The 12,872-nt window shown below is 46.8% G+C and overlaps 6 protein-coding genes across 6 annotated transcripts; 4 read left to right on the top strand and 2 right to left on the bottom strand.

Annotated features, from left to right (window-relative positions):
* Positions 1 to 590: 590 nt before the first annotated feature.
* Positions 591 to 1,247, bottom strand: CTRU02_205219 (uncharacterized protein; the record flags this gene model as incomplete). The annotated part of the gene is made up of 1 exon (XM_036724200.1): positions 591 to 1,247. One exon carries the CDS (start codon positions 1,245 to 1,247, stop codon positions 591 to 593), a length of 657 nt encoding a protein of 218 aa, XP_036583827.1.
* Positions 1,248 to 3,117: 1,870 nt separating this feature from the next.
* Positions 3,118 to 4,245, top strand: CTRU02_205218 (isopropanol dehydrogenase; the record flags this gene model as incomplete). The annotated part of the gene is made up of 1 exon (XM_036724201.1): positions 3,118 to 4,245. The coding sequence occupies one exon, from the start codon at positions 3,118 to 3,120 to the stop codon at positions 4,243 to 4,245; it is 1,128 nt and encodes a 375-aa protein (XP_036583828.1).
* Positions 4,246 to 4,729: 484 nt separating this feature from the next.
* On the bottom strand, positions 4,730 to 6,730 carry CTRU02_205217 (fungal specific transcription factor; the record flags this gene model as incomplete). Its single annotated transcript, XM_070204520.1, has 5 exons — positions 4,730 to 5,165; positions 5,242 to 5,489; positions 5,570 to 6,007; positions 6,065 to 6,354; positions 6,412 to 6,730. The coding sequence occupies 5 exons, from the start codon at positions 6,728 to 6,730 to the stop codon at positions 4,730 to 4,732; spliced, it is 1,731 nt and encodes a 576-aa protein (XP_070061624.1).
* A 1,745-nt stretch (positions 6,731 to 8,475) lies between these two features.
* Positions 8,476 to 8,952, top strand: CTRU02_205216 (multidrug resistance protein 3 (p glycoprotein 3); the record flags this gene model as incomplete). Its single annotated transcript, XM_036724203.1, has 1 exon — positions 8,476 to 8,952. The coding sequence occupies one exon, from the start codon at positions 8,476 to 8,478 to the stop codon at positions 8,950 to 8,952; it is 477 nt and encodes a 158-aa protein (XP_036583830.1).
* A 1,319-nt stretch (positions 8,953 to 10,271) lies between these two features.
* Positions 10,272 to 10,547, top strand: CTRU02_205215 (uncharacterized protein; the record flags this gene model as incomplete). The annotated part of the gene is made up of 2 exons (XM_070204519.1): positions 10,272 to 10,414; positions 10,469 to 10,547. 2 exons carry the CDS (start codon positions 10,272 to 10,274, stop codon positions 10,545 to 10,547), a joined length of 222 nt encoding a protein of 73 aa, XP_070061623.1.
* Positions 10,548 to 11,371: 824 nt separating this feature from the next.
* On the top strand, positions 11,372 to 12,643 carry CTRU02_205214 (C6 transcription factor; the record flags this gene model as incomplete). Its single annotated transcript, XM_036724204.1, has 2 exons — positions 11,372 to 11,756; positions 11,814 to 12,643. The coding sequence occupies 2 exons, from the start codon at positions 11,372 to 11,374 to the stop codon at positions 12,641 to 12,643; spliced, it is 1,215 nt and encodes a 404-aa protein (XP_036583831.1).
* Positions 12,644 to 12,872: the final 229 nt, after the last annotated feature.

The following is a 12,872-nucleotide window of genomic DNA, read 5'->3' as shown; positions in this document are numbered from 1 at the left end:
GATGGTGGCGGCCCTGGAGGAGGATTCTTTTGGAGCTTTGGTAGGACCTTCAGCCAGCCTTGCCAAATAAAAGGTGCAAGATATGAATGATCCGAGTCTTCTGCCACGCGACGGTAGAAGGCGGTCACATCTTGTAAAATGCACTTGAAGTCATCTCTTGATGATTGCCCATCTTTCTTTGTTGGCATTTCAATCTCAAAGCCAAAGCTCGAGCCAGAATGATATGAAGTAACAGGATGTTCAGATGTGTTGTACGGCTCGGCACAGAATGGCCTTAGGTTGCGTAGCAGGTCACACCTGTAGTACAGGTTCTGCTGCGGTACACTTTCTCTTGCCAAATCTTGCAAGACAAGGGGAATTGTGGCATTGAAAGCGTGAGTGATGGTAGCACCGACTGTTTTACAAGCCTCTAATAGTTTTGAAGATGTGGTCCGGTCCAGAGTGATTGCGGTTCGTTGGTGCTGACTGGGAACCTTTGCCCCCTGCCTGAAAGGAAGAGAAAGATATTGCTTTTCCTTTTGCGAGTTGGCAAAGAAGACATGCTCTGGGAACATTTTTTTGATTCTTTCTTCCTGAATCGAGGTAAGATCTTAAGGAACCGCAGCTGCAACCCGGTAGGGAGGGCTAAGATTTTGAACTTCGGTGCCGTTAAGGCTAGGAAGCACATAATCATTTCCCTGTTCTAATGCATCCGAAGCATGCCTCAAGAAGTTATTCAGCAGTAATAACGTTCCGATGCCATCGATAGTGTCGTGTGGAGCACGGAAGATAATATCACGATACTCAAAGACTCCATCATCTGAATGCGGTGTAAGAATTACCATAGTCGGCATGTCTGGTGCAGGTAGGTCTGAATTGGCATATTCAACGCCGGATTGACCGTCTTCCATTTCAATAAACGTGGCGTTTAACCACGATTCTTTCTCAAGCTCATCTCGGGCTGTTTGATAGGTCCGTGTGAACCTCTCGGTATGAAAATCGTATTCAACTTGACTCGCAATTGATGGGTGGTCATGGCGGATGCGACGCCAAGCTTTTCTTAGGGCAGAGCTGATGTGTGATCGTAGCAGTGCAGCACTGGTGTCGATCTTGAGCGACAAATGGCCTACTATTACGAAGGGTTGTCGCCCTTGGTTGTCATAAGCCCTGGCTGCCTGCGCCCAGAATGTTTCAATCTCGTCAATGTCCCGTTGCCATACACCCGGAGCCAATTCTGCCCAGGTGAATGATTGATGAGTCTGATCCATTGCTCTGATGAAATAGAGAAAGAAAGGGGCGCAAAGACCATGAATGAATCGTCACGTCTACGTTACCATGCGGACAATTTATAGTGTCGCACCTTCCACCCTGTCGTGTCGAGTGCAGGAAGGCCTCATTTTGCCAAGCCCCAGAATCTCCACTATAACGACCACTTTTTACCCCACACCACAATCACTACATTAGCAACTCATCATTTCTCGCTATATTTATTCCGTTCGCTGTTACTACCATAGAAACTGTTATTTTAAGAATCAATATTATAACATCTTTTACTGTTTTGAATGCCTCTATCGTCTCTGATGCCTTCAGTGCCACGGGGGCCCCCGTACCTATATACAAAGCACAATGGATTTCAAGGTTTTTCTTTTAGATCGAGCCAACCCTTGTTATGCAACCAGCTGACAGATCCACAACTCCAGGGCATCCACTGAAAAGGCATTCTCCAATTACCTTACACGCATCAACACTATCTTGTTAGGCTACCTCCGTTAAATCCTTCTATTGTCCGTTATCCCGCGCAAGTTGCCCACGTACGCAGCCGGGGAGAAGGAAGACTCTTCCCATGCTGTAGCCACGCTGAAAGAAGGACCAAAGAGCGGGGATCTTAGTCATCTCCTCATCCTTTTCACTTGTTTAGTCGTTATTCGGCTTTGGCATCTGGGGCACGAGACCGCTTTTCAATCAAGGAAATAAGTTGTTCCCAACCTGATCAGAGAATACCTAGGTGATATTGTTACCTTTCTGAGGCCAGATTAGGCCGATGAGAGGGTTCTTGTTGTCGCCTTTCGCAGTGATTTTCTCTCTCAGTCTCCTAGTGGAGAATGTATGAAGACAACTGCCTTCACTTATCAAGTGGGTTGTGTTGGTTTCCGGTTTAGAGTGGGGTCGTCTTGTCAGTTGCGTTGGGAAAGAGATGGCTAAAAGTTAAAACTAGAAGGTTTGGGGGGCCTGCACACATAACACATCGACACAGGACATTAACATCAGACTGGACCAGATAAACCGGCCACCATGGTCGGAACTGATTTCCGGATCTACAGTTCTTGCAGTAATTATCGCTGCTGTATCGCCTGTCTTCGCACTTGGCACGTGTCGTGTCTCGATCAGCCGCATTAAGTGAGATCTCGACCATACAAAGACACATTAGGGTGCACCAAAAGAAGTGTTTCTGAACCTTTCACTTGCTAGTTGCGGTAACTCAGTACCGTGGTCTTGTTACTTTTAATAACCGATTTATCAATCTTCGCCCGCGTTTGCGACACAACGTGCAGTAACAAAACTGGGTAGTAAGCGGTCGAAGGCCAAAGCGTAGAGTACCAGACTAAGGTGTCATCCTGCTTACGTAGTAGACATTCACGGAGTTCCACCTGCTACAACGGCATAGACTCGGCTGTCAACTTACGGAAGCAGGTATTTGCAGACACCAGCAACAGTCTCCTGTACTTCTACTACTTATGATTAGGCTGGAAGTAAGTTCCTTGTTTCTCCCTGAAGGTGTTTTCCTAGTCAAAACTTGTTTAGTATCAGTACCTTAGCCAGTAGTTGGGCCGTGCGATACGCCTTGATGAGATAAGCGGATGTATTCTTTCAAGCCATTCCCGAAAACTCCGTTATGAAAGTCCGATTCGGGCCGCCGTGGTGATGCCCACTTTAGTTGCGCATTTCTTAGAAGGAAGACGACTGAAACAGACAATGATAATTTTGATAACTTTCCACAACTACCTGTTATGTATATAAGACCGTTACTGGATTCCCAAGAAGTGGAAGAACAAGATTCTACTAGATGAGCCAACATTTCTTTGATCAGGTCTTATATACTAAGTTTTATCACTTCCTAATTTGCCCCATTTTCACAATATGTCCTTTCCTTCAATCAACAAGGCCCTCGAGCTAACCGCGTTCGGCGCTCCGTTAAAGCCGCTTGAACTACCAATTCCTGAAGCAACGTCAGGGTCCGTCGTCACACGCGTCTTGGCGGCCCCCATCGTTCCCTACACTTATTACGTTCACAGTGGGATCATTCACCAGCTGAAATTGAAACCCCCTTTCATCCCAAACTCTGCTAGCATTGGACGCGTCCACTCGGTCGGCCCTGACGCTGTGCGACTCAAGCCTGGCGACCTCGTCTTCATCAAATCTCAGATCCACGCGCGGGATTATCCTCAAGCGAAGGTAGTCCCAGGTCACATCAACGGCGCTAGCCCTGAGGCACAAAAGTTGATGGATGGCGAGTTCGGTAGCGGGGCCTTTCAGCAGTACCAGAAAGTACCTATGGAGAACTGCCTGAAGCTCGATGAAAGCCGGCTGTGCAATGCGTTGGGCTATACGCCTGCCATCCTGCAATCTCTTACCATGTATACAGTAGCTGCTGGAGCCATCATTGAAGCCGCCGATCTCAAGGCCGCCGAGACGATAGTCATAGGTCCTTCAGGAGGAGCCTTTAGTGGGCTCGCTGTGGAGGTTGCGCTTGCCCTGGGTGCCAATGTTATTGCGCTCGGGCGCAACGAGAAGAAACTTGCGGATTTTAAGAAGACTGTGAATAATCCACGCCTCCAGTATGTTGTCATGACGGGAGATGACGACGTTGACACTGCGGCGATCTTGGCAAAGACGCCTGACGGAGAGGGCGCCGAGGTCTTCAACGACTGGACCCCAGGGGAATGTTCGGAAGCTTTGTGGCTTGGTCCTGGTTCTCGTGTCCTCAAACTTGGTGGACGTATTGTCCTGAGCGGCGGGACTCCCGGCGGCCTAGGTGCCATCAACTATGCGGAAGCGGGATTCAAGGATCTTCTCATTATCAGCAAATGGGTTTGTAACCGGGCTACAACGGAGAGACTCATCAGCATAATTACACAAGGGTTCTTGAAGATTGGAGCCGAGAGCGGCACGAGGGTTAAGGTGTATGGCTTGGATAAGGCTGCGGAAGCGATTGAGTATGCTAAGGACAATGGTGGTTGGAGACACTATACGGTCATGAGCCCTTGAAAGGTTGGATGATCCTTCGATGTATTGGTGTTGGTGTGAAGAGGGGCTTAGTTGGCCTAACTTGGTGGAACACTATCATTCGGATTCTCTGAGATAGCAATCGGCCAAAGACAATCGGTATTGCGTTGAGATTTAACAAGCAACTCAAATATTCTAGATACGATACAGCTATCGAAGCCCCTTATACATGTATCGAATATAGTCTGTCAAATTCCTGCAGATCCTATTGTCGAGCTAAGAATTTTCTCCTTTAGTCTACTCTCTATTTTAAGCACCTACTAGTAGGAAATATATTGCTAGCATTGCTCAGTGGCAAATACAGGAAGGAGTAAGCACGTTTTCTTAGTAGCTCATGAAAATATGAAATTATATAGCGAACAGTAATATAAGCTTTTTATCAAGGCACCTAAACAAAGAAGGTTACAAACCCGACTGAGATCTTCTATCAACATAGCACCAGTAGTTGTCTTTGTAGTTGCATGTGTCAGGGACCCTTCGACTGTTCTTCCTGAGCCATATGTACATTGAGCTGATAAGAGTCCAGCTGTGTCCAAATATCAAGGAAAGAGGCATCTAGATAATTCTTTCCTGCATCACGAGCGCCATTATGATGGTCATTTTGTGTAGCACTGGACAAGAAAGTTGGATCAAGCAAGACGCCAGTGTTAGTTTCCTGGAAAAAGGAGCCAAAATCGTCCGTTTGTGGCGTCGACGATGTTTTGGCCCGGATAAACTTGTTTGCAGCCTCATATAGGGGTTGAAAAACCTTCAGCTGCATTAAGACTGCCGGCAAAGATTCACCTAGCTCCTCGATAGATCCAGCCATTATTCTTAGAAGTTCAAGATCAGCAAGGTTGCGTGTTTCGACCACATTGCAAAGAATAACGATGAATGGCACGAAAGGAGAGCTGAGAATAGCCCTGTAAAGAGGTCGTCAGCTGGTCCATGGCTTTTAAAGACTGCGATGCAATTGAAATACAAAAGGGGGAAACGCACCAATGCATATATAGTTCAACATTACTGCTTTCATGTTGCGCGAGAGATGATATGCACCGGCGATGTTCCATCAGCGCCTCTCTTGCCAAGGAAATACATTCCTCGTGGAAAGGAACTCCTCTAGCTGAAGATGAAACACCGCGGTATATCAGACATTTGAGTGCCAGTTGAGACACACGATCACCTCGCTCCAGTATTTCTTGTAAATCATTCCCAACTACGGTGCAAAGCGATCTGTTGAATTGTTCCTGAGACTAGTTAGTGAACTGCTAAGTAACTGTATCCACTAAAGAGTTTCCAAAATCAACAAATCTGGGTTCAAACAAACCTTCAGTTCGCATTTTTCTGCCAACAGAATCTCGAGCTCATCCAATATCTTTCTTGCGTGACTATATCGGACCTCCTGAGGCTGTTGTAAGGCTCTTGGGCTATACAGCTTATCATAGACTAGCCCTTGAATATGGGCGAACCCGATCCAATATGGGGCTAACTTGTAAGGGGCTGTATTGACTCCGTTCAGCATCTCCTTATAGTCCAGGGGTATTTCTTCGTCGCGTATCATCGAGCCTCGTCCCAGTCGGAGAGAGAACATTTTATCTGTCCTATAAATAGAAGCGAAAAGTCGTGCTTTTCTACGTCTTTCTATCGATCTTGCAGGGTCCTGCATACATGCCTTATGGAAGCCCAGGGCCTGGCTCATACGGGCTGCAGTGCAATTGAGGTTCCATGCCATCATTGGTCGGTGATGTTCGATACAGTACTGACTCTACGGAAAGTGCGTCAGCTAGTGTTTTAGTTGAAGTTAAGAGATTACATAATTTACCGCCATTGACAATGCTAGTACATAATCAAATGTTGTAGGCAAGTGGAATGGTAGCCTGGTTATCGCTGTTTCGAGACTTTTGTCACAAGTCATTGCCTGCTTTTCGAACTCCTCTCTCTGAGACGGGATTGAATTGACAGAGGAACAACAAGAGAAAAGCCAGGTAAAAGCGGCAAGAATGATAATTTGTTCAGCAGCCGTAGGATGACTGGAACAATACACGTTGAGAAAGTATTCTTGAAATTGATCGAGGGATTCCAACTCAAAGGCCCACATGTCCATATGAGCTTCTTATTGTGAGTCAGCTAAGATCAACTGTTTCGACACAGATGCGTCTGGAATCCTACCTCTAGCCAATCGTAAACAGTTAAAGGCAATCTGGGCGGGGGGTAGAGGTAGGCTTGATATGCCGGGAACTTGATCTTGCCTGTTGAAGCTCGACGGTTGCTTGTACATGGATGCTACATCTTGACCTACAACGTTCTCGAGGAATTTCGTAGCAAAAGCTGTGTGGGCGGACAAAGCCGAATCCCCTTCGTACTCACTTTCCGATAGCTCGATTTCATGGATCGGCGAAGTCCCTTCCTGGCTGTTAGACATCGTGGCAGGCGTGGCAGAAGGTGAATTCGGGTTGGACAGATGATGTGCGCTGTAGGCTTCGGACATTCTGGGTTGAGCACCATCCTCCAAAAGTTTGCGCACGACATCAAGCTTTTGAGAGATTTCGTCAAATTTCTTTGCGCTGACAGTACATTTAGCAGGACAGTTTCAAGGAATTGTGCATACTGGCGTACTACTCATTGGAGGCGAACGACCGACGTTGCTTTTGTCTAAGCCGCGGCTGCGCTGTATATTCGCATCGGATTTGAAAGTGAAGGCATCTTGAACATGGTTCTTGCCGATCGCATCGAACCTTGCCTCGTGTAAGATGAATAGTGTTTGCCAGAACGGTATGCCACCCACCTTTCTATTGCGACAATGATCACACTAGATGCGCAATCGATTTTATCAGTTTCGAGGAACACATGTGGTTGAGGAGATTTTCGTCGAGATTTAAGCTGAAAAGAAATGATTTGCGACCTACCGAGAGCCTCTGCGTCGGTTGCTTGGACAAGGCGGGCAAGGCCTTGCTTTCTTCGTTTCCAGGCAACAGTTCCGTCTGACCTTGTTCGGCACCAGATAGCGGAGCGTCGGGGATGGACTGCATTATCAGAGGCAAGGGAAAAGATGAGTCTCGCTGTTGTGGAGGAAATGAAATTGGGTAAGAGAGCAGCTTGCCGGGCGTTAAAGGGGGCAACGCGGACGCCGGGCGCTCTGGGTTCCGGCATCCGGGGACAAGTGACGACAGTGCGCTGGAAGTGGAGACCTTCATGGGCAGAGCGGACGGAGACGGGCGACTTGTGTTCCTGTGTCCGCGGTAGTTGGGTGGATACCAGTAAAGAAAAAATCAGCCAAGACACCTCCAGAACAGATTGTTAGACATCGACCGCTTTGCAGCGGTCAGTCGGACCAATCGCAAATCCGCATTCGGTGTAGAATGCTGGTTTGGTTTGGTTTGATGATGACGAGTACTTGCTCTGATTAGCAGTTTACGGCAGCGTAGTTGTTTTAAGAGGACAGTATCCCTCCCTTCACTGTCTAAATTGAGCCAAAAATGCCCATCCTTTTCTAGTTTACCCTCACCCAATCCATGGAATATTTTTTTCTTGCATTCGGATTCTGGTAAAATCTAGAGAGATCTAAAATAACTTCGTTTTATTAAAAGGGCGAAACAGGTGGCGTTCCAAGTTATTATCTCAGGGCAAGCTGTTCTTCTATCAGTTCACCGTTTCCTTCACGGAATCGTTCTTTTTGGGTCAAAGCGCTGCGCAGTTCTTCAACTTTGCAGGTAGTAAGTTAAATTACTTATACCCAAAGGAAATCTATGCTGACTGCTTATACCTCAGGTTTCACCAAAGCAAATCATGCTGCGAACTAATACTTCGAGATCTCCAATCTTCAAGCTACCACACGAGTGACCCCAGGTAGCGAGAAGAAAGACCCCTTTTGGGTTGTAGCACATACGATTTCGAAAACTTGAGTTTTTTTGACACTCTGGCTCCAGAAAACCCTGTCTTAAAAGGTGTCACCTTGAGGATATTGCCTGCCCAGTTTGCTGCCTTTACCAGTGCATCAGGTACGCGAAAAACGGATGAATCCCTAAATCTACACGTACAATACTGATATGATGCACAGGCTGTGGAAAGAGCACCATGATATCATCGCTTGAGCGCTTCTACGATCCAAGTAATGACCAGAATATCATTGATGCCCACGAAAGTTTGAAGGACCTGAACTCATGATTGTATCGAAACAAAGTCGCTCTCGTGCAACAGAAACCTACATTGTTCCCGTGTACTATCAGGGCCAATATGTCTATGGCAATGAGTTTTTATGTTGGCGAAATATACTCCGTGGAAGGCCTTCTAGTCACTGATGATGACTCACTCGAAAGCGGACTTCCGGCAGCCAACGATTGGGACTTTGTCAGCTCACTCCATGAAGACTTTAACACCTCCTTCGGTGTAAGCTGTAGTCAGTTTTCGGGCGGCCAACGGCAACGCATCGCGATCGCACGGGCAATTACCCGCAACTCAAGCGTTCTTCTCTTAAATGAAGCTACGAGGGCGCTTGACACAGACTCCGAAAGAATCGTTCAAGCAGCACTCATGGAAGCAGCAGGTCCAGAGGAATGGATTATCATTTCAGTACCACAACGTATTCAACACTTCGACAGGCCAAGTGTACCATGGTCTTTTATGACGGACAAAATATCAAGGCGGGACCTCATGATGGGCTCGTTGCTCAAGGAGATATGTACAAGGCTATGTGCGAGACACAAAGTATAGATGGTTAGATTTGTATTGCGTTATTTGATAGAGCCTTTGTGTCGGTTCTAAATAAGAAATATACTAATGTTTCATAAACTTTGGGCCCTCTTTATGTATGATGACCCAAAAGTATAGATTGAGAACACACGGAATCACATATCAAAGAAAAGCTCAATCACATCCAGTTCTTAACAAGATTTCAGTTTAGTGACTCCTGGTACAATCGACAAGGTCTCTCCTGGCTTGGATACAAGGATTCTCGTATGTCTGCCAGGACCTAGTAGCGGCGAGGCGAGGTTACCTAAAATTTGAGCGCAGTAGACACTAACTTTGATACTAGAATGGCAAAACGTGAATGAAAACATCGAGGACAAAATCTTCTCGATTGCTATTGACAATCTGCGTGGACTTGCTCTCCTTTAGGTCCAACCAAGCCTATCGATTCTACGAAGGGCAGCCCCTTACAGGTGAATGCTCTTTGACTTGATTCGGCATGCCTTACATGCTCAGAGGTAAGCCTTTTAGATAAGTCTTGCACGGGTTTCAAACCTCATCCGCATCAAAAGTAGATTAAAAGAGCTTTGCAGTAAGATAAACTTCCGAATTCAAAATTGAGCCTCTAAATTGACTGGGAACTGCTTGTGTTTGTGGATGGTTATTTGATCAAGTCTATAGACGTCCCCTGCTACTGTTTCCTTGTGTATTCCTTCTTCTGCTGCCGAGAAGTGCCTGATTAACAAAGGGCAGAAAGAAAACGACCGCTGGTAAGAAACCTCACTTTCCTAAAAGTCATTGGAATCAAATAGGTAACAGACGAAAACAGTTTTTCGAAGCTTGTCTTGAAGACGAAGGGAATAAAAGAATTGGTGCGTATCTGTGATTCAATTCAATCATAGGTAAAATAACTAAGCCCGTCACTACCAGTGGCCTATTGTTTGAGCCACAAGTAAAAATGTGAAATGCCTATTAACCGATCCTTCCTGGACCTTTCTGCCCCTGAAAAGAACCAACCCAATGAGGTTTGGCTTATGGGCGATCGGGTAAGTAAGCACTTTCCTCCACCAACCCGAAGGGCCGGCTCTACTCCAGGTTCTTACTGGCTTCCCCAGACCAGACCTCTCGGCATCCATCCCTGCACACGGCGATTGGATAACAAACTGCGCCCTTTTTTGCAACTGGGCATTTCCCCTCATCAGGTGGATTACTCCGGGGAAAATGTTGGAGCTTCTGGGATTGTTCAAAGTGGGGTAGTTTTCTTAAAAAGCCGACGGCCATCATGTTCATTACTGGTTTGTCCGCAACATGAAGTGAATTTCAAGCCATTCAGTCAGGCAGACATGGCACGAAGCACAATTGCGGATCCTGTTCCAGACGTGGAACAGATACCTATGAGTGGAAATGGCAAGTCAAGGAAGAGGACTACGAGAGCGTGCGACAAGTGTTTCTCGTCCCGGACCCGATGTGATGGTAATCTTCCTTGGTAAGTGACAAGTCTTTTTTTTCAACTGGCACTCACAGCTAACCCTGCTGCCAGCCGCAGATGCACAGGTAGGTTGCCATTCAATGCAGCTTTTGCGGATGACCATAACTTTGGCGGTGAAACCTTTTGTTGACTGTCTCGGTAATAGAATATGGCTATCCATGCAATTATGGAAGACCCCTCAAGAAGAGGGGCCGCGCTCCTGGTGCTCTAATGAACAAAAGTCACGGAATTCGGGACGATGGATGGCCGAGTGACTCGCTTGTCGAGGTACCTGCCTCTTCTCCCAGGTCATTGGTATCGCCGCACACAATCTCGGATCACTCTCCTACGGTCAATAGGATCTCAGATGAGCACGTTCAGCCAGTTCTTCAACTCGCCCAGACAGAACTCAGCATTATTAATAACGAACAGAATGAGAACGCCCCTAACTCCGCCTCAAGTCCACACATCTTATCCGCCTCAGAAGATTCGAGCCCAAGCTGGGCACAACCATCGCAACCGAATCCACCAGCCGGGTATTGTCGATACCGCTGTTTGGAGCCCCTGCTTCCTTATCTCGGTGGTATTTTACAGGTAGATGAAGCTTGCGACCTCTTCGATTTGTACTTTATCGATCCAGGGTCGTCGTTGTTTAGACGCACTGCACCTTACATCTTGACTCGAATATTTCGACGTAAATCCTTGCTTCATCCTTCAAATCCTCGACATTTATCACCAGCGTTGTTAGCAGCCATTCTTTGGTGCTGTGCTCAGGAAGCCGAGGTTCCGTTTATGCTACAACCTGGGGCGGCTTCACGCACGACCAAAGCCCTATATAAGCTTGTCTTATCACTTATCGAAGGGCACGAACACAAACATTGGCAGGGATATCAAGGCGAGTATTTTGATTTCTCAAACCTTGCCGAAGCTGACCTTTCCATTGCTTCAGAATGCCTGAGTCGAGACAAAAGAACCATGAGTTCCGATTCACTCCTAGCTGCTACAGATGAAGCTTACAGGACATTGGACCATATACTAACATCTACCATCCTTTGCATTGCCGTATCTGGTGGTGACTCAAAGTCTGAGAGCCTTAGATGGTGGGACGAAGCCACTAGAGGTGCTATTGATTTAGGCCTGGGCCGTGAGGATGAACCTTGTCGGGCTTCAGAGTCTTTCTGCTCAGCTCCATTTTGCCCGTGTAAATACAGATACTCACACGAAGACCTGCCATTGGCATTTTTAGAGGTTAAAGAAGAGAGACGCAGGGTGTTTTGGCTTCTATACTGCCTTGACCGTCACCTTTCTCTGTCTCACAACAGGCCTCTTCGTATCCTCGACTCATCATGCCAAGTATACGGTTAGTGCGACATGACCACATCATAGTTCACTCTACAGCAAGCTGACTTGTATTCAGTACCTCTAGATGATGAAATTTGGGAACGACTTGATGAGTTTCCAAGTTGTGCCATATCTGGAAGGACAACACAACTTCCTACCACTATTACCGGGGCTACGTTCTTTACCTTCTTTTTACCTCTTATGGTCATCCTTGGAAATATCATACACGATCACCATACAAAGCAACATCCATATCTGGGCATAACATACGGCAGCCAAGGCATCGCAATAATTGAAGATATGATAACAACTTGCGAGACGAGTGTGCTTGAGCTTGCAACAGAAGTCGAAGTTCACGAAGTGAGCTTGCGGCCTTGGAACCTCGCCAGCCACAAGTTACGACTTGTCATAGCGTATAGCAAGCACATTCTTCACGTTTTCCACGTACTTCTTCATGGGAAGTGGGACGCACTCAGTATGCTTGATGACGAAGATGGATGGATCAGCACGCTTGCGTTCTCAAAATGTGCTTCACACGCTGTTGCTGCGTCCGACGCAGTGATGAAAATACTAGAATTGGACCCCGAACTTACGTTTATACCGTACCTTTTCGGAATCTACCTCCTGCAGGGAAGCTTTATCTTACTATTGTTTGCGGACAGAATGCCTCAGCTGGGTACCAATGAGAGCGTTGAGCAGGCCTGCGAGGTTATAATACGTGCTCACGAAGTGTCTATCGTAACACTGAGCACTGAGTTTCAGCGCAATTTTCGAAGGGTGTTGCGTTCAACGCTATACAGTGTCCGAGGGATCAGTTTCGAAGAGTGGGAGGAGCGCAAGATTGCGCGCCGCAGTATCCTATCTTTATACCGCTGGACAAATGGCGCAAGGGGTTTGTGCATATAATAGGCTTCTTAGGAGCACCTTTAGAAGTCGTCAAGCGTTGACCTCTTCGACCTTCTTGCTTTTACCTGGGAATGAAAGTCTCTTACAATATGGCACAACCATAGTAATGGTGTACTTGGGCCCAAATTCTTTGTTACATCTTTTGCTGCCAGTTTGCGCAACATGATGCCTAACCACATTGTATGGTGCCAGTGATACTCATAGGCAGTCCATCATTCACATAAGCTTC

This window comes from Colletotrichum truncatum (assembly GCF_014235925.2).
Source record: "Colletotrichum truncatum strain CMES1059 chromosome Unknown Contig_0003, whole genome shotgun sequence".
NCBI lineage: Eukaryota > Fungi > Ascomycota > Sordariomycetes > Glomerellales > Glomerellaceae > Colletotrichum > Colletotrichum truncatum.
This window is presented reverse-complemented; position numbering and strand designations above follow the sequence as displayed.